This window comes from Cygnus atratus, chromosome 14, assembly GCF_013377495.2.
Source record: "Cygnus atratus isolate AKBS03 ecotype Queensland, Australia chromosome 14, CAtr_DNAZoo_HiC_assembly, whole genome shotgun sequence".
Classification (NCBI taxonomy): domain Eukaryota; kingdom Metazoa; phylum Chordata; class Aves; order Anseriformes; family Anatidae; genus Cygnus; species Cygnus atratus.
In genome coordinates, this window is record NC_066375.1 from 4,548,993 (window position 1) to 4,570,620 (window position 21,628).

The window sequence follows — 21,628 nt, forward strand, 5'->3', positions numbered from 1 at the left end:
TGGGTTTGAGGCTTTTGTCTTCAGGATTTCATAAGCAAACCACTTGTCTTGGTTATTTGTGTTCATTTGCAAGAGGCATAAGTCATCAAAAGCAGCTACAGATGAATACTCCGCTGCACATTGTGGGTTTTCTTTTTGATACTGACAAAACCTAACAAGCCAACTTGAGAGATGTATGTTTATAACCAGTCAACCAGATGGGTGCAAAAATCTGATTTGCTATAAAAAGCTTATAGCTGCTGAAAATCTTAAGGATTTGCTGGAAGGACTCAGCTGCAACAAATCATGCCAGGCTACTAAAAAGACTGATCCAGCTTTGTCCAACTGTTGTCTCAGCATTTGCTTTCCTTTAGCAATGCCAAGGCTGAACCTAGCACACCTCCCAGGGCAAACAAGTGCCTAACGAGCAGATTCTCAATCAGCACAGCACTTCGATGGACTCCAGGCAGAGCTCACCCCTCTGCAAGCTGCCGTCCTCCCTCCGCTGCCCCAGTCCCTGCCTCCTCTCCCACCTGAGCCCTCCAGAGAAGGAGATGTTTCTGCAAGAGAAAGTCCCAGCAGCTTGAAGGGACTGGTTTACTTCCCAATTATTGCTAGGGTGTCGTGCAAGCACGATTCAGAGCAATCTCTTCTCCAGGCTGTAACATTGCCCCTCCATCACACATAAGCAGAGCGCGCAGCATAAAAATCTTTTAGGTTTTGTTTCACACATGGAAGCTATCACCAGCCTTCTGTGTCTGAAAAGAGATTTGCAGAGACACAGAAGCTGTTGTGCAAAACCTGCCCTGGGCTGTTCTTCCAGTTGAACTGGGAGCCCAACCAGCCCCCTCAGGGCTCTGGCAAGTGCCTCGTTTTTCCCCCATGTAGTTTTCCCTCCTGCTTTAGGGGTACACAAACCATATCCTGACAGGGAGCAATTGTTATTCACTTTATAATTTATGTTTTCTTGAGAGGCAGTTTTCATATTTTGGGCTCTTTCGTGCTGTCTGGAGCCTGGCTCAGAAAAGGGTCAAGGCTCCCCAGCTGCCCAGGCCTGCAGGGCAGACGCTTTGGCAAGAATGAAGCCTGTGCAAGGCAGACAAGAACAAGAGCTACCCACTCAGCAACAACACAAATAATAAGCTGTGCAGATTCACGCTGGAATTTGACAGTGTAATCTGACAGATTTCCCTAAAAGCACCTCAGGATCTGCTTCACCTGCCCTCACCCCAGCTGCCCAGTTCCCCCCTGCCCTCACAGCCCCATCCCCAGCTCTGTACCCCCGGGGTGAGCTCAGCTCCCACTGCCCATCACTGCACCCAGCCTGCCTGCTTTGCTCAGGCCAGGGAGAGGGAGCATCACCCCAAAAAAAAAAAAAAACACATTCTGCTGGTTTAAAACCCAGCCGTGATAACTGGAATCCACAAATTGTTAGTGTTGTTTTTTTTTCCCCTCCAAACCTGTGGGACTGCTCCGAGCATAATTAGGTTTTGGGTTTACAAAAAACACCAGCATCTGTTGCCTGCTGCCAGTCTGAAGGGACTGCTCCAGGCTCGCTCCAGCTTTTGTTCTCGCAAAAAGAAAAAACTTTGCTGAGCCTGGGGCAGGGCTGCTGGCCAAGGGAGGCTCCGGTTGTATTTGGGACTGGCAGCAGAAGCAGAGGAAAGGAAAGGTACTGAGCGGAGTGCCTCAGCCTCTAGCTGAATTTAATTTGATGAGTCTCAGTTTAATTTATGGGGAAAATTCCCAGCAGTTACTGCCAACAATCACATTATAAAATAACTCTGGCATAAAATAATCACCAGCATATGCCTATCTCTCACTTTAAAGGGAGTTCCAAGAATTAGAGCTCGACCAAGCCTCTTGCTGTTTAGCAGGGAAAAGTCCTCATTAGACGAAGACTCTTTCCTTGCCATCCGCCAGCAGAGGAAACACAACAGCAGTGCTGCCCAAGCAGAGCCATCCCCAGCACTCTCAGGCACTAGAGAGGGGTGAGCAGAGAGGTTACTGCTAGTTCTCCTCCTCTGCACCAGGTAGAGTTGCACTGCCAAAAAGCCTGGGAAAATATCTACCATGGGGAAAAAAAAAATAAAATAAAATGCATACAACAGACCTCCTGCAGCCTACAATTAGCTCTGCTCTGGGTGAGCTTCATGGTCACCCCTCTGCTGCTCTCATCTCTGGCTGGTTCCTGCTCCAGGAGCAGCAGCAGCATGGTACAGAACAACATAACATGGAGCCTCGGGCTGGGAGGCTTTAAAGGAGGACCACATCTCTTTGACTGTTAACTAGGAGTTAAGAACTGCACGTCCTATAGTGACTGCAGGTGATGGCCACTTCATACAAGGTTGTCCTGCAGGCAGCAGTCATTGTAGAAATGTGCCAGGCCAGAAACTCCCACCCAAACACACCTGAACATCAAGTTGCATTTGGGTTTGAATTCTAAAAATTCCAGCCAAATCACTACTATGCTGGGGACTAATTTCCCTTTCTAGGCAAGCAGCTCCAAGCAGTCCTGGTTTCAAACCTGAACTTCTGCTCTGATTGGGCTATGCACTCTCTCCCTCAGCATCCAGCCTCCTCTTTCCTCTTTTATTTTTTTTTTGGACGTGACAGTGCTGTGAACATACTGTCCAAGCTACATGACACTCTCTGCTTCCTTCTCTGAAGCCCAGAAACACTTCTAGGAATTCCTCCCACTGCTCTGAAAGCACCAGCTCACCTCTGCAAGGCTCGGGGAAATCCATTCGCGGACCCCCTGCACCTTCTGCACAGGGGGACTAACCCGGCACGTCACGAGCCTGTAAGTAGCACTGATTCTAATCCAGGGGACCATGTTCAGCCAGCTCAAACCTGCATACATTTTTAGGAATACATTATGTATGAGGGTAGAGCTGTACAAGTAGAGTCGAAGTTTTAAAAAAAAAAAAAGCCAATTTACCTTCTGCTTCATGCCATACTCAGTCCTAAGACAGGAATTTGATGAAGTAAATACAAAGAGGTATAGTTATATTCTATGGTATAGGGATTGGCAGGTGACAGTTTACTTTCCATGCTGTCAGACAACAAGTGGTGCATTTTGAAGGCCATTCCCCACCCGCTGCTCACCCAGGAGGGACAGGCACAGCCACATGCAGGGTCAGGAGCACGAGCGCTTGCCCTGTCTCTGCTGGGGCCACCGGTGAGGAAGTACACTAACACGTAAGCGAGTTGTTGTGCCACAAGACACACGGTTGTGCAATTGCCATCCAAAATTCAGGGCTGTACTCCTGCAAAAATAAAGCAAGAACTCGCCCCAAACTCCATCTGAAACAGTTATTGTATCGCCGTGAATGCAAATGCGCCAAGCCGCTGGAGGCATTCTGTCATATGCCAGGCTCTGGAGTCCTGCGGGTTTTCTGTCAAAGACACCAAAGCTTTGATGCCAAAAGGACATAGTTTGCAATTATATCGTTTGCCTTTTTATTCCCTATTTTTCTTCTTATTTTATTTCCTTATTGCCTTTTCTAGGAAATGCTTAAAATAAATTGATGATGGATTGATAAGAAAGGGGCCTCAAACCAAGAAGGGTAAAAAGCCATTACATGGATGTGTACAAATGTAAGGAAAATTGTATAATGATATGCTACATCTACACTATTAAGAAGTTAAAATGGACTATAAAAGGAAGGTAGAATAGAAGGCAAAATAATAGGACTATTTCCAGCACATTTCAAACAAAAGGCTGGTAACAGGAGTTGTCAAACATTTCTGAAATCAAAAGACAAAAACTACCTCCTCGGGCACTTAAAGAATAAATAAATAAAAATAAGAGAAACACTTTTGTTGGCAGAAAGGAGGGAAACAGACACCAGAAATGAATGTTTTCTTCTCTCAAGCAAATGCTGTTGGCCAGGATACCAAAACCCAGAAGAGACTGTGGGGAATTTACACCTGCAGACTAACAAAAGCCACCCACAGCTGCAATCACCCCTCAAATTCTGCAGGGAAAAAATATATATAATAAAAAAGCAGAATAGCCAACACCACCCTAGCTGCATTGTGCTGGGAGAGGTAAGTCTGAGGCAGAGCCCTGATTTCCCATAGCATGGCACAGTTCGGCCCTGCCTCTTCAAGGAGAGGAGCCAGGAGGACGGGGGAGTAGCTGAGGGTGAGCAGGAATAAGTGATTTAAATGGAATACCATCGTCCGTTCACGGGCCATCAGGACTGCTATGAGGAAGGGATGACCTCCTGGTTATTTTGAAGTGCTAATCTGAAAGTGTTGTCAGAGACCATCCAGATAAAGTTAATTGAGGAGCCAGGGTAGAGCCATTGCAGAGAGTGGCTGTGTTTTGAAAAAGCCTTTCTTTGTCTCTATGTCAGTCTCATCTTGTTTAACTCTCCTGTATCAGCCATGCTGAAAAAATACATCAAGTCAAGCAATGTCTTTTGGGTTTCTTTTTTTTTTTTTTCCCCTCCTTTTCTTGAGGGACTGAATATTGTCCCAGATAGAAATTGCAGGCCAGGCTTGGAAACCCTCTAGCTCAAATACCGATTGACTTCAGTGGGGTTTCCATGTGTGAAGTACATGCAAGATCAAGCACATTGGTCATTGTTATAATACCACTTACAAAAGCACTTCATGCTTCAGAAATAAATTGATAGCTGCAAGAGGAACAAAAGAGTGTGCACATTATGGTACAGCTGAATGGAGGCTCAGCATTGCTTTACATTATGTGGGCCATACAAGTTTGCTGGTTAGATTATTAGAAGGGTTATTAAGGCAATTCACTATCTTATGCCCCTGTTCTGCCTTACACATGCAGTACAGACCTTAAAACCTACTATTTCTTCTAAAACAATGAGAAAACAAGACATGAATTCTGCAAGTCCTACAAAAGCTGAAACAACAGACAGCAGTTGAAAGAAATAAGCCCTTGGCAGCTATAAGTTGTAAAGCAAGGGGAAAGAGAACCTGTGGTTAACACTTGGTATATCTCCAAATGAGTTGCCATAATCTTGTGACACCAGGAGCTACGTCCACTAGCATGACATTTGATAACCTGTGCTTTTAAAACCAAATTAGCAAAAAAAAATAAAGCAGAGATAAATCATAGCAGGAATCAAGAAGAAGCTGGGTTGTTGATTTCTGTTGTTGTTGTTTTGTTGTTTGTTTTTGTTGTTTTTTAAAGCAGTTTGTACGCATAGGAGTGTGGCCACACTGGGATAATGCAAAGATCCTCTTCATCTTCTTGGAGAATAGCACAAAATCAGGTACAAAAGAGGATTTTAGATATTTCTGAATTTCTGGTATTTCTTTTTTGGTATTTTTAAAAACCAAAAAAGAAAGAGGCTATCCACAACTCTGACATCTCTGAAAAGACCAAGAAGTAGTAAAGTATTCTTCAATTACTTCTAGTAATAACTACAAAATGATCTAAATTAACATAAATCTCAGGTAAGCTGGTGATTATGGACAGAGAAGTATGGGGCACCACGAGTATCCAGGTACGTCTTTACTTCAAACAATTTTTGAGGCCACACAGAGATGAAAGGAAGACCTGAAAAAGGACTGAGAAGAAATTATGTATGTGTGTTTGTCTGTGAAGCACAGAGCATCTAAATGAGGACTTGCATAAAACAAATGGCAGTAGAGACCTTAGGCAGCACGTTAGGAGAGCATCAGACAAGGGTAAATATTTGTTGTTAGCTAACAGCAAACAACCTATAGCCTTTATGAGACCTAGCAGAGAACCGAAACCCACTCAGATCTTGTATGCACAAAAACCAGAAAAGCATTTGCAAGCAAAATTTTGCTCACGCCACTAGTCCCACCGTCAGCAGCCGTGCTGGCTCATCTGATGAGTGGCAATTTCATTTTATGCATCAGAAATAAGCTCTTCGATAATATAATTTTGTGGGAGACATTTGTGTGACAAATGCCCGTTTCATACTAGTCTGCTATTAATTTCGAAATGTTGTTTTTATTTTAAACCCACTCTCGTCTCCCGAGGTCCTTCTGCAGCCTTGCCTTCCTTCAGTGCCTAACTGATGCCATCGTGTGGTGGAAACGGCTCTGTCTCTGGCAGCTTTGGTAGCCAAAATAATCCCTAAAAAACCCCAGCCCAGTGCCCCTGGGGCAGACCTCCTTCCCCCTCCCAGCCTTCAGGACTGGGTTTCCATTAAACACTGAGTGGTTCTTGCCTTACTTTTGGCTTCTTCCAGGGAAAACCAGCACATTTCATGCACCGCTCTGGGATGCTTCCTACCACCTGCGGAGGTTTCACATGCCCCTAGATGCTCCACTCGTATTTTCTCCAGCCTTCTTCTCAGAGCACTGACCTTACCCGCTTCAAACAAGTCCAGTCCTTCCTCCTGTCCCACAACACACAAGCATTTCCCTCTCCCCAGGCCAAATGAGCCAGTCCCCCCATCCTGCCTGTCCCCTTGCTGGGGTGACTGCACCTGGCCTCCTTTGGCTGGCTGCAAAAGGTGGACAAAACAACAAGGAGATGCATGCACGGATCCAGCTCCCTTGCTCAGACCTTTTCCTCTTTCACGTATTGCTCCTTCAGCCATTGGTTGCATGCAGGTAAAATCCCTTAATTTCCAAGACACTTTTCTTAACGAAGCTCCAAGATACAGGCTGGGAAAAGGGAGGGCAGGAGGGTGTTTGCAGGGCTTCACTTCGTGCCTCGGTGTCGAGTCACCAGAAAAACCTTCCTTGTTTCCTAAAACCCACACATGGACAACGACTGGGACTTCACCATGACCACCTGCAGCACAGCCAGCGAAGGTCACGCTTCCACATGCCTTGGTGAGCCCCTGCCTCCCCCACGGCCCCCAGAAGGTTTTGTTGTTTCAGCCTCCAGAAATGCCAGGCTTTTTCTGAGCAACAGATACAGCAACTGATCTACCTGTCTGGTGACAGGTAAGAGATTTCCCCCCACACCCCTTATATTTTCTTCTCCTCTAACTTAATTTGCTGCTGCTTTATTAAGTATGGGATTTTGGTTTATATAAAGGTAAACAATGTTATCACACAAATCTTAATCTTATAATTGCAGCCTCACTTGAATTGCTTGATGATTAGCTTCTAGGCATAACACTCATCTCATTCAGTTATACCTTCATTATCATCAGATTCATTAATTTCATCCTCTGCACGCTAAAACACTGCATGGTTAAAGGCAACTTTTAGCAATACTCAGAATATCAGGAAGGCTTCCAAGTCCCTGCTGAAGAGTTTGTAGAAGCGATATTGCACCAAGAGGATCAAGGAGTTAATTTTTCCCTTAAATCCTTGATGCATTGAGGTGATAGTTAAATTTTAAAAAAATATACACTATTACTTAATTATTTAAATTGTACCAAAAAGTAACTGCAGTGTATCCTGAGCATGGTAAATGGCCTTGAGGTTGGCTCTGAGGGGCTCTCGGTGAGGCTGGGAGCTGCCTCCTCCTGCCCTACATGAGAGGGGTACTGCTGGAGAGGCCAGGATCTGTGCCTGCTCACAGGGATGAGCATTTTGCCAGCTACATCGCTACCTGTCAGCAGCAGGATTTGCTCATCCTCCTGTCATCCAGGGCTTTACAGGTGGACTTGACTTTCTTCTATTCTGTAGCTGTTCCTGGCATTGCCTTACACCACCAGGTCATGCACAGTTCCTCCGTATTCCTGGACTTCCTAGAGCAGGTCCAGAGGAGGCCACGAGGATGATCAGAGGCTGGGCACCTCTCCTAGGAAGGAAGGCTGAGAGAGCTGGGGATGTTCAGCCTGGAGAAGGGAAGGCTCCGGGGAGATGATCTTGTAGCCTTTCAGTACTTAGAGGAGGCTTATAGAAGAAAGGGAGAGCAACTTTTTACATGGGCAGATAGAGATAGGACAAAGGGAATGGTTTTAAACTCAAAGAGGGGAGGTTTAGATTAGATGTAAGGAAGACATTCTTTACTATGAAGGTGGCGAGGCACTGAGCAGGCTGCCCAGAGCAGCTGTGGACGCCCCATCCCTGGAAGTGCCCAAGGCCAGGGTGGACGGGGTTTGAGCAACCTGGGCTGGTGGAAGATGCCCCTGTCCATGACAGGGGGTTGGAAACAGAAGGGCTTTAAGTCCCTGCCAACCTCATTCATTCCGTGATTCCAGTGCCATTAAGGCTGTTTTAAATAAACCTGGCTGCAAGGAGGCTGAGATCATAGCAGGGAGGAGGCTCAATCACAGCAGCTCAGTGAGGGATGGAAAGCAGCCACTGAGGTTACAAGCTCGAGAGAAACTGTCTCTAAGCGACAAAGGTGACGAATACAGAGGCAGCAAAGCCATCAAACCAAATCTGGTATAGCCTCTCCAAGCCACCCAGAGTATGCTTATCAAATTACTGTTCATTATAGCTACAGAAGAGTAAAATAGGGGTGTCATGACATTTATCTTTAAAACACGTGTTTTAGTACCTGCTTGAAGAGTGATGTTTTGACAAGATTCCCCTGCCCTCCCATAAGGAAATGAAACCCTTACAGACAAAATGTGCCCTTCAGGAATTGTAGGAGACAGATATGTGAAAATGAATACTCTAAAGCTACTTCTGTATCAGCTTATAAAGGTTTTCGTACAGCACCACCAGAACAAAGAGGTTCTACATGAACATAACATTACCAAACCAGTTCACATCACTATAGGACATGTCTGTACTCTTGGGCCACTAAGGAGAACAAATACACAACACAGAGAAATAGCTGGCTGGGTTCCAGCTAGAGGCACAGTGAAAAATGCAGGTAAAGCATAAACTTTAGGTTATAAACACAGTATTTTAGCTTCACGTTGAATCAACATTATTTTTGTAGAGATTGATGCAACAACACCAGTTGTAGGCGAGAAGTGGTGCAGCTGACCTGCAAGTAAACCACAGAAACATTCCCCTGGCACACTGAATTTAACAGGTAAAAAGGAAGGAATTAAGTAAATACACATGCAAATATGTGGGCTAATTTAATAGGGGCCTTCAGGCTCAAGTGCTAACATTTGTACAGCTTACATTCTGCACATCTTTTGTGTACTCTTAGGCTACAGACAGCTTCATTCAACAGCACAAATATGACCTGCATTAGAAGAGCAGGGGAAACATTTTTCTGGCTTATCTTCCAAGGCTGGAGCCCAGACGTGGGATAGGAAAAGGAACCCAAAATACATTTAACCAAAGAGAGGTTTACAATTTCTATTTTACATTTAAAATACCTGTTTTAGTGGAGACACATTATTCAAATGATATTTCTCTAAGGAACTGCAGAAGATGGATTCCCTAAACACAACAAGAGCTCAGCAGCTCAGTTCCTTTCTATCCCTTTAGAAAGCCAACTGCAAACACCAGCAAGGTTGCAAACAAGTACTTTCTTGGTGTATTTTGGAGGTCTCTTACTGCTGGCTGGGGACAATACTAAACTGAGCTGTGGAGGAGGGAGCTGCAGGGACATGCGTGAGAGTCCCCGGCTCCACAGCAGACACTATCCTATACCAGGGAGGACTCGTCCAGCAAATGCCTTCTCTTAAAAATAAATAAATAAACAACTTATTTACAAATATGTAGTCACACAGAGCTTGTGAAACTTCCTGCTATCTCTGCACTGCCTTTATCTGGGCTCCGGACCAGCTCTTAATAACACTTGCAAGTAGCTGATGGTGGACTGGCACCACTACAGCAGGGATGTGAACGCAAGTTTGGCTACAGACTTCATGTGCACAGAATCATGCCCAACAAATTAAGTTATATTGAAGCCAGGGACCACTAAAATGTCAGTTAATTAAAGCTGGATTTACCAGAGGCTATGGGACATATTGCCAGCTGTTAATCTGCCAAAATGTGAATCTGAAATGCACTGAGCAGTTCAGGGGATGTTTTAAGGTGATCAGACAACAGATCACGTCACACACACACACTCTGACCTGCCTACGTAAAGCTGATTACTTTCCAGTAAAGAAAATAAATCTTCCAAAAGTTAGTAGGCCTTGAAGAGGCTGCAAGACCAGGCTCCACTAACAGTCCTGCTCAAACCTAGAGATTTGAGGAATCAGAGGTCTTAAAATTAAAATTGACAAGAAAAAAAAAATATGAAAAGGCTCAGTTTCTTCTAAAATTATGCAATGGTGAAATTTATCAAGTGTCAGGTCTTGATTTCACCTTTTGCTTTTATATCTACTTGGGATCAAATCTAGACACACTCTCATTAAAAGCAACAGGCCAAATGAAGAAGAAAGGTGGTTTCTCTGTAAGAGTAAAACTAGAGGAATATGGCCCTGACCTATTTAAATTACAATTATAAAATGAGTTAACTGCAAAAAAGATACAAATTTCAGAACCAAAGACTTTCTCCTTAGCAGCCATGCTAAGAAACGATGGTGTATGCATGTGTCATCTCACGTATCTTTTCATAAAAAAATTAAAAACACGGCATGATGTCAAGTTTTTGTGTAAGTCTAAATCTCATCTCCATAAACTAATAGAAGGTTTTCTAGTTCAACAACAAGGCAGCAACAGCACAGGCAATCAGTCCCTTCCTAGACGATGCCCACTTCTGTGTTACGACAGAAAAGTGAAATGCTAATAACCTCTTGAGCCTTATTTCTTTAGTTTGTATTTCAAAATTACAAAAAAAAAGTATTAAAAAAGTAGGTAGACCACAACAAATAGGGGGCTCTAAGTTCAACCAAGAGTAATTATTTGCCCTGCAACCACCTGCACCTGTTCAACAAAAACATGCTTTGACCTCCAGAAATTTCTAAGTGTTATTTATCAAGCTGAGCAGCTTCTAGGTAATGTCATTGAGACTTAAATTAGGTTTCTATCAGATCTGAATCTCAGACTCCAGCATCTAGAGAACATCTATTTCACTCTTCCTGTTATGGGATCTCCAAATCACTCATGTTCTCCAAAACGCAGTGTCCTTCAGTGCAAATTTTGAAGTCACCTTCCCAAGCACTGCATGTCTTGTTGCTAACCTGACCTTCAGTGGGGTACTGGTGGGATAAACTTCAGTTTCCTCTGGAATAAAAGGGGACTTCAAGGAGGTCTTGTAGCTGAAACACCACGTTTGGTCAACCAAGCAACCCTGTGTGAATGAAGACCTCATCTGCTAAATACGATGCTAATGGAGGTCTATGAGACAGAGAAGAGCTGGAGAGGGAAATCACCCTGACCATACCAGTACCAGGTAGTCTTCATGCTCAGGTGCAGTTCCCAGTATCACCGGTTACTGTGATTCACGATCCCTTTCCTCAGCTTTCCCAGGACATTTTGGCAAAGAAAAAAAGTCTAATAATTTCCTATTCATACCCCCTAGCTATGTGCACGGTATAACTTTGTGCAGATAAATGACCTGACAGGAGGAGGCTGCCCACCCAGACCTGGCCCGACCAGCAGGCTGGTCAGGCTGGGGGAAGTCTGATCACTTTTATCACTTGGTACCTTTTTTCAAGCTCATTTCCAGATGGATCCCTTCCCTATGCACTTCTTCACCCCGTGACACAACTGCTTCCATCAGATTTGCTGGGAGGGAAGGGGTCCCGTGGCTTAAGAGGAATGGTCATGGATGTGGCCAACCCCAGAGCAGTTAACAGCTTTGGGATTTTTTTGCACATCAGACATTACTTGTCCTCTGGACCCTAACATTTTGCAAGTCCACAACAGCCATGGGTATAACATGTGCAGGGAGGTCACCCCAGGTGGGGCTCAGCGGAGAACATACATAGGGGCCTCACAAAACCAGTATCGTGATCTCTGAAATTTTGGGGATACCAATAAGTAGGGATTCAAATTGTGAAATGGGGTAACACATAACACATGCCCTGGAAGAGTTCACAGGTAGTCCATATTAGCTTAATTAAGGCTGCAGCCCCTACAACCTGCAGGACCAATTTGGGTCTCCCCCACCTGCTCCCACCAGCTGTGCCTCAGCTCACTGCCCCCGCACCTCACACCACAAAACAAATAACATAATATGTGGCTTAAAAATTCCTGCTTCTTGTCTGCAAGGTGTTTTTATCGTGTGTCATCAAATGAGGGGCTCAGATACACAGAAGCTGGAAGACTAGGAAAGATTTCTATCACAGTACATTTGATCCCAATCTGTATGCAAAATATAGTTCAGCCGCACTGCACAAGAAGAAAATCATAACCATATGTTTCCAAACACCGAGGAACACAATTTTCAGGAAGATTCAGCACTGCAAATGTCTCTCGCTTGCCAGGCCCGCGCTCATTCATTTGGCTGTGCTGACCCCCAGAGCCCAGCGCCCTGCATGGCACATCCTCACGCTGGGACCCAGGCAGGCACTGACGAGCTTTCCTCCTGCCACTAATTCAAAGCGGTTCTGCCGAAGTGATTGCTCCTGCAGGCTGGAAATGATTGCACCCTGACAGCCTGATGGAAAACATACGTTTACTCGGTGTTGACTCAAATTGCTGCGCACATGAGGAACTGCAGAATTAACTAGATAAGGAAAAAAAATTTCATAAGCATTACAAAAAAAAAAAAAAGCACGTACACAAACTCATGGGGAAGCTGCCTGATTGTGTCTAATATCTCCAGCCACATACCTGGCAAAATCCAAATTATCTCTAGACAAACACCAGCTGTGGCAGAAGGGATCACCGTTTCTGCTTCTTGCAGCAGGAGGAAGCTGGCGCTAGTTTGTATTTTACACTTTTAGGACTTCTTATTCCTCTTTCTCCAAAATATTTGTTTGCCACGTTAATAACTGTCAAACATACTAATCAATCATTCTTAAACAGAAAGCAGAGATGGTTTTCATTAATTATTCGTAGGTTATTGCTGCATAAGGGAAATTATTGTTTAGAATGCATTTGCAGTGTTAAAACCACTGCGATGGAGACCAAAACCACCCCAGCATGGTGCAAAACACAAATACCTCACACACAGTGCAACATGAAACGGAAATAAAGAATTGACTTTAAAAAAAAAAAAAAGCGTGCCTTCTGTCACAACCTTTCTAGCAACGGACCACCTTGACTCCCTTTCACCACCAAACCCTTTGCAAAACCCATTCTAGGATGCTGGAACAGGCTGCGGAGATGCAGTTATTACCACAATTAACATTTCCATCTCTCTCTTTTCTGCTGGGTATCACATTATCGCTCAATGCTGCCTGTGTGTCCTCGCGTGAGGACAGGACCTTTGTTCTTGGCTGTGCTTTCCGACCTCCTCCTTTTTCTCCATCCCCTTTTACACTGACACTTGCCTCCCCAGCCACTGCTGTAGCGATAACAAAAAGCACTCTGGCAACGAACCAGAGGAGCAGCATCGCCTGATATAACACCCAGGACCACGCACTGGAGAAACCACAAGACTTCACCACCACCTTGTGCAAACACCGCCACCACCATTTGCAAAACGCCTGGCGCTGCATCCGCTTGCTAAGCAGCGAGGGGTTCGCATCCATCCCCACCCAAGCAACAAGCCAGCCGCCTGACACACATAACCCTGTGCTGAAAGTTTCAGCCTCTTGGACGTACCTTTTCTCCCGAAGCTTCGTGCTCGCCCAACACATCCTCTCCTCTGGCTGCAGGGTATGATGTGCCCTGGAGCCAGCTCCTCCACCACCAAAACCACTCTCCCCAGGTGAGCGGCTTCCAAGGAAGCTGGGGAAAAGTTTGTTGGGACCACCAAAGAACATGAGGCATTTCTTACAAAGGAAAAGCAAAAAGATATCCAGACAAATAATCAAACTTCCCCTGTGAAGGGCAGACAGAGTGGAAAAAAAAAATGTTTGTGAGTGAAGCTGTCAACACCTACAGCTGGAAACAATTGATCACAATTAAGACAAGTCACGAGCAGGTGTTCTGGTTTTAAGTAACTCACTTCCACCTGGTTTGCTTCTTTTTTCTTTTCTTTTTTTTAAGGTAGCTCCCTAACAAAGCAAATGCACTTGCTGCTTATTCCTGATAGCCACCAGGATTAATTACAGCTTTAGCCATTTCAGCAGCTAAATTACCAATGCTCCTTAATGACGAATGATGCATTTCACAGTGACGATGTGATTGTTTGCACTAGAAGTTTGTGCTGGTCTCTATATTAATAAAAGTTGGTCCTAAATAAGAATATATATATATATAAAAAATTAATTTCTTGTTAGATAAGCCAAATATTCAATATCTCTTCTCCTTTCAAATAATCAATAAATAAATAAATAAGTTTCACATTCCAAGTATAGCTATTAAGAACAACATCCATAGCTAGTCAGTAGGCTGATTTTTGAGACATACCCTTCTTCAGCACATGCAGTCCCCAAGCCCGTTCACATTCTGGGTTCTTGCAAGCCACAGGCATTTTAAATCTCCTTTTGCTTTTGCTCTGTCCACTGGGTTGATCCATCTGGACCACGGTGCACAACCATGGCTGTAGGCTGCAGGACAGGGCCTGCAGCCCTCGTTCTTTGCAAAGCCTGGCCCAAAGGAGGACTTTAAGAACCACAAAGGAGAAAAAGTGGGGGAGCCACTGACCGCTAACCTGTGGGAGCCTGCTTCCTGACAGGCGTTCTGGCAGCGGGTACTCAGCCTGTGGTATGCAGGGACAAGAAGGACTCGGAATCAAAACCTCTAAGGAATTTCCTGACTCCAGGCTTGGGGTAGAGAGAGGTCCTAAAATCCTACAACCTCATTTAGTGTACAAGTCCTCAGCCATTTAAACCCTCAAACCTAGTCTGAACCTGGAAAGTCAATTTAGACAGAATCTAACACTCCTGGAATAATTTTATCACGTTCACCTTGCGAGGTTACCACAAATTAAGTGTCCCAGGCTGTTTTCCATTAATCCACAAATTAGCTGCATCTTATCAACAACATTTTTTTCCACCAGCTCACTGAGGTCTATTATCACTGCAGGTCTGTGCAGTTGCCTCGGGGATTTCTGGGCACTGGGTCACAGCTTCGGTGCTCCAGCACATGGCATGTGCCCAGGCATGCACCAGCTACAGCAACACGTTAAAGCACATGTAGTGTGTGTTTCATATGAATTAGTACATTTGCAACTAAATTCATATTATCTGAATTGATTGTTCATTAAGCTTTCCTTACACAGGTAAGAAATATTACCCAATTCTGAATTAAATCAGAGCTGTCTGGAAGAGTGTAGCTCCGTAAGTACTGTTGTTTCCATTAGAGAAATTTCTAACAAAACTAAAAAAAAAAACAGAGGAACTTGGCAAGGCTGCTCTTCCATCCCAAGGAGGGGCTGCTTGCAATGTTTCCCCTTCATTAAGGCCTGAACTCGAATTTGGCTGCGGTGCCCCTGGCTCCAGCTGGCGGGGAGGCTCGCCAGGCTGCCCTCGCGCACAAGGTGACTTTGCAGGCACAGAAGCCCGGCACCACATCTGTGGGATGTTTCATGTTACAAACAGGAGACAAAATATTCCGGGTAGGAAGGTTTCAAGGAGGCAGAATGGGCCATGAGGAAGGGATTTGGCTGTGAGTAAAACAAAGTAAAACAAAACTTTCTGTACGTGCCACCAATCCACATGGCGTTCCCTATTCCTCCAGCAGAAAACCAGAGCCCGGTGATTTCCTCAGGTAGGCTCAGAACAGCCAAGCTGTGTGGAGCAAAATGCGGAGTGGAAGGAGCTGCCTATTCCCAGGGAGAAAAGGTTATGGACTGGGTTGTAATGCAATAAAAATTGTCTTCCGAACAAGAGTAATTTTTCTGATGTTTTCTGCACAGTTTCCTGGCAGCTGGGACTAACCAGCAGAAAGGGTTTGTGTCTAAAAATCCTCAAGAAATATCAAATAGGGTACGGTTCTGTCCCAACACAACTCTGACTTCAAGTACATGATTTAAATTACACTTCAACCTTCACCCAGTGAGACAAACTCGGCACTGGGTGAATAAAACATCGCAGAAAAATGATAATATGAAGTAAGGGAAGGACAATCAAAACTAACATTCAGATCTCATGCTCGAGAGAAGAACAGAGCCTTTGGGACAGGCATTACACGTCCTTTAAAGGACCCCTTTACAAGCTTGGCTGAGTGCAACCAGGGTCTCGCTTTTAAGACTTGTAATTTAGTGAGCAATATGCTGAGCAGGGGCTGCCGAGGTTTGCAATGAAAGAAGGAAAAGTGGCAGGCTCATGATAATACAGTTTGTAAATTGGGGCCAAATCAAATGCATTGAGCTCCAGCAGCTGTGCCAATTAAACCTCATTCAATTTGCTGAACAAGAACATTAGCATTAATCACTTCGGCAAATTTCTTAGAATATTTCACGTCACTAAGTAGTTAAGTGATTTTTGTGCTTGTTTATAGAGCAGCATAATGTTACCCAAAGCGAGAGCGTTAATCACGGAGCAACCGTGGGATGCTCTGGGAGCCCCGAGTAGCTCATGGCAACATTTCTGTAGCAGTCCTGTTTTTCCTAAATACTTTTTTTTTTTTCCAGAAGCCTCCAATAGATGAAGGTTGTTTTTTTTTTTTTTTTAATTGCAATTATTCTTTGCCATCACACAGCACCCATCCACCCGTGGATAAAAAGGGGCTGGCTGTGTGGGGAACAAGTCATTTTGAAATAAAATCAGGAGTATTTGCAAAGTCCCCCAGCTGCACAGAGCAACCCACAATATGATGTTACCCACGTTCATCAGGTAATTAACTTTCAGGATCCCACGTGGTAAATCCAGTGTCATACATCGCTACTAACAGAGGAGGCACGAGGAGCATTGCTGGAAAACCAGCGAGCTCAGTGACACATAGCGTAAGTCAAACTTGAGTTGTGCTACCTGTTAAATGTGTTGGTCTTTCCAGTGGCGTGGGAAATGTGTTAGGAAATAACTGGTCTATGGGGGTAAATGTGGAGGTTCTCACGTTTTCTCTCACCCTTTTTGCAAGCGCTCATCCCAGAAGCTCAGCTATTTTGAGGAATTTCAGTGGTGGCCTGGAAAGCCCAACTCTGGTGAGTCGCCCCATGCCGCACAGCCCCATCTCTTGTGCCTCCAGCATTTGGAGTGCAGGAGAGTAACCACATCCCACACACAAGGACAAACTAAACCCAGGGTTTGGAACTGTATGGAATTAAAGAGGAAAAAAAGCCCCGTAGAGTGATGAGAATGTCCCTCGCTGTCAGAAGCTGACAAAATCAAAACAGACCCAGAGGAGTTGCATTAGGCTGTTTTTTATTCAAATTAAAGTACGGGGAACTACAACGTGATTTTGTTATAATGCAAATACGTCAGTGAAGACCAGTCCCTGCATTGTTGGTCACACCGGACAAGGCAGCTGTCAAAGAGAATTGCTTTGCAACGCCCTTCATCCTTCACACAAACAAATCTTTTATTAAAAAAAAATGAGCTTCAACCATCAACTGACTTGTTATACTGTCAGCCGTTGAACCAACAAAGTCTGCTTTACAAAACCAAAGAATTTCACACCCAGATAAATTATACAATCTTCTATTATTCTTAAAGTTTGTTTTGTGTTTTTTTTTTTTTTTTTAATACATAAAATGTACAAGTTAAAACTCTCCATATTTATTTATTGTCACTGTAGAGGAAAATTTATAAACCCAGAAATAAAGATAAAGGCAGAGGGCAAAAAAAATGAATTCATTCATTTCCAGACTACGATGTCTAACATCCTCCCAAACGCTGTAGCTTTGAGCAACTGATTATGGGTACGTGGATGTTATTTATGAGCACAATGCCAAGCCAAGGGGGCAACTGCTCCGGTACAACATTTTATTAGCAACGAATCCCACAGGCTAAAAACAAGCTGCATTTATCTGCGGAACCATCATGTTAGCTTGATGAATTAGGCATCACACATCACTAGATATTAAGGATTTTTGTCTCCAAACATTGCAAACAAGAGAACAGTATTAAGCTTTCGTGGTGTTGTCATGCAAATGCCGCCAAGTATATTTATGGTAATTACAGTGCTGTACACATCTGTACAAAAAAAGTATTTGGAAAAACTGAATGAACTGGAAATTGGTTTTAATCACCCCCAATTTATCTATTAGGCACAAATGGAAAAGATGGACTTGATTCAAACTTGTTTAAACAACAGATTGCTTGAGGCAAATATATCCTGCTTTACATATGCTTGACTGTTTTGCAAACCAGCCGCGTGTGAGCCTCTTCACAAGCGCGTACCCACAAGTGGTGCTGTCGGGTTCTGTGGGTGCACATCCCTGGAGATGCTTTCGCCAGAAGAGCAAAGCCCCCTTGTGGAAACCCAAGGCCACAATCCCGCAGGGGGGCAGCACGTGGTGACCCCAAAAAGAGCCAACACCAGACCAGTGCTGAGGAAAGCCTTCAAACTCAAAAAGGACCGTTGGGAGGAAGCAGCCTGAATTCAGTTTTAAAGCTTTTACAAAACCTGCAATAATTCCAGTATTTTTGGCAACCTGTGTCGTTGTGTTGTGCATCACATCCTCCATCCTCAAGCAACACCGTGCTCACACAGAGATGAGAAACGAAACCACCGAGAGACAGCTTGGCCACCAAGCTGCCCAGAAAGCAAACACACAGCAGCAGAAAAATAAATTATCGAAATTGGTTTGAAACAAGCTAATAATCTAAGAGCATAGTGGTGACTGAGGTAACGGATTTTAATTTATTTCATAATGTTGAGCCCGATGCTGTCCTTCTACTACGTCAGAATCAACGTAAGAGCAGTCCCAGACCCTGCTTACAACATTTAATTGCTTGTGCAGAAAACATACAAATTCACACCTACGTCATGGCCAGCAAAAACCGCACAGGAGTGTAAGAATTAGATCCAGAATTTAACATAAACGTCATTGATGACCATAAAAAGCAATCCAAAAATTATTTAAAATTCTTATAAAAATATTTACAGTAAAATTTGTTAGCACTAATGCTACGTTTTCAGTCCTAGAAAAAGGCAGTCTTTAAAGGACCTGGCTCAGGTGCTCAGAACGAATGATACAAACAAGGAACAACACACCAAAGACAGACAAATTCAAAAAGCATCTCACGGGGAGGGGATACAGCTGGTTCGTCATGTGTTACAATTGTTCGTATTGCATAGCTGGAAAACGAGGTCACTTGACTTGCATAACACTGCAACATTTGAGAAGGAAAAGAAAGCAACGTGTCTGCTGTAGAGAAGGAATGGCCACGGCCAGGATCACCATCAGCGATAGATGACCAGTGCTGAGTCCTAGCCCTGTCCAGCAAGCCACAGGTCTTGGCCACCAGCGTGACTAAATGCCATTTTACAATAGCAGAAAGACACCGAAAACTGTTTCCCTTATAAGCAAGAAAGGTTTATAAAGAAATGTGTATCAGGGTATACTTATCCCAGTCAAATGAGAGATGCTAACTCAGACCAAAACGCTCTGCCTATCCCATTTTATCTCATTCCCACAAGCTGCAGGAAAGGGAAACACCTGCCAACCAGCTTTTGGGGTAGCAAATTTCAGTCAGTCCCAAGCATGGCATCATCTCGCTTACATCACTGTAAAGATGCACCTCAGGACTCCGATCTGACCAGCTCGTCTTGGTTACATTCCTACCAACCTCAATAGCTTTTACAGTAAGACCAACCACCGTAAGAGAGCAGCACGTTATACTACCATTTTGGCACATTTCACTGCAGATCATAGAACCCAATGCAAGAGGCTTAAAAGGTATTACAGGAAAGATTAATTTTTCATTATTATTTTCAAGACCTCTGACCTGACATACAGAGGAAGGGTAGATCCCAAGAATAATACTGCCATTCCTTTGGACAGTTTGCTTTTGTTTGCAAAAATAAGAGCATCCAAAGAGGAACAGGTACTAGCTAACACTCCTCCTGATCAGCCCCCCTCTGTGGGACATGAAGCAACAAAAGCAAGTGCCGCTTACCCCAAAGTGAGCAGGCACCCATGTTACAAGGACCATGTCAACTCAAACACTAAAAGCGTTCTTATTTACAGAACTAATGTACAGCCCTACTAAAGCTGCACAAGATGATTTAGCCTTAGATCCCTCTGAAATCAATTTTTAAGTATTTTTCTTTTCTAGTGCAGAAGGTTGCCTCGAGTGTTTTTGACAGGAGATCCACGGAGAAATAAACCAGGAGAAGAAAAGTGGTAAGTGCTGGAGCTTGACAGTAACACAGGCGGATACGGTTCTGCAGGCCAGATGCCCATGACAGAAAGCCTCAGCTGGTCTACAGGGAGAAAGAGTGAGATAAGCCCTCACAAAAGGCAATATAAATCAAAGTTAAGTGAGCTGGGAAAGCAGGAAAAAAAAGGAAAAAAAAAGGGAAAACAGTTTTCTTCATCAGTTCCCTTTAGCTGGGGAATATTCTGGGAGTCCACTGCTGTATGCAGAAGCATGTCAGAGCTCACAAGGAGTCAAACAAAGGTACTTGAAAGCCAAATATCCTCTCAGACAGAAGGCTAAGAATTCAGGATGTAAACAAGACAACTACAACATAGCTGGATCTAGATTTTTCTGTTTTGAGTAATCTTATAAAATCTATGTACTAACAGAACACCTTCAGTACAAGCAAGATTAAAATACCAGTTACAATGACAGCGATTAGTGAAATCTCCATACTCTGGAAGCATTAAGACATTGCAGGTACTTTACCTTGCTCATTAATCAGTACTTGGGAGGCAGAGCATGTGGTGTCTACATTAATGGCACCGCAAGATATTTCTTTTGACACATAAATGCTCTATTATGAAATGGCATTGAAATGCTGGACAGAGTTAGAACTGGGGCTTTCAGCACAGCTGGCGACACTAGGAAAACACGGGGGTAAGGAATAGTTTCTATTCAAGCAGTATTTGTTTCACAGGAGCAATAAACCATGTCAGAGCAGCACACTTTCTGGGGTTGAGATGTTTTGTGTGGTGGAGTTGCTGAGACGTCAGCCCCAGAGAAGGCAGAGCCCAGGAGGTCCCAGCATGTACAGGAAACATCATTCATGGCAAGTAGAAAAATCACATGGTATTTATTTCCACCATACGACAAGTATTTCAGGGATACATACAGTAGTCCAGTGGCATACACAAACATATGACTGAGACAGCGTCACACTCAAGCCAGAGCACCCTGTTCCAGTCCGTTTCTGCTGACTGCTTTTCTCAGTTGGTACTCAGAAGTTTCCACTGTCAGTAGTAAAGTCCACCCTCCAGGCACAGTGAGCAAATAGTTCAACCAATAATGTGAACGGAGCATCAGTAGTGAAGAAATCCAGAAGTGTTCATTTTTTACTCACATGCCCAAACGTAGCAATTTTGTTTCACACAAGAAATTCAGTGCCTGCAGTTCAAAGCACAGTCTTTCTCTCATGACACAAGCCCTTGAGAAAAACAGTTGATTGCACCACATATAACAAGCAACACCTCGTGTCTAGCATGGAACACGTCCCCAGAGGGATTTTCACTTTGCTAAGCACTCCACTGCAGAGCAGATGATGTTTGTAATGTATCACTTGTCATGCGAAGACTGTAACAGCAATGAGATGGGTCAAGTCAGAGCTCAGTCATCTTCCCAACACCACCTAGCTGGATCCACTTCACTTCTGCTCCTCGCGTTGGCTTCATTGTGTGTCACAATGGTTTGTGAATCACAGCCACACCTGTTTTAAGAACGGGCAGACACACAGTTATCATAGGAGCAACTCCTGGGTTGCAATGTGGCTAAGAACATGCTGC

At 44.1% G+C, this 21,628-nt stretch overlaps 1 protein-coding gene across 4 annotated transcripts in view; it reads right to left on the reverse strand.

The window, feature by feature from the left end:
* Window positions 1–17,108: 17,108 nt before the first annotated feature.
* Window positions 17,109–21,628, reverse strand: part of KLHL3 (kelch like family member 3) — a 100,974-nt gene continuing 96,454 nt past the window's right edge. For 3 of the 4 annotated variants that reach the window (XM_035560797.2, XM_035560795.2, XM_035560799.2), the window contains one exon: window positions 17,456–21,552. In XM_035560797.2, coding sequence (XP_035416690.1) covers window positions 21,524–21,552 — 29 coding nt within the window. In that variant the 3' untranslated portion in view covers window positions 17,456–21,523. Of the gene's footprint in view, window positions 21,553–21,628 lie in introns of all 4 variants that reach the window. The other variant, XM_035560798.2, reaches the window with a different exon arrangement.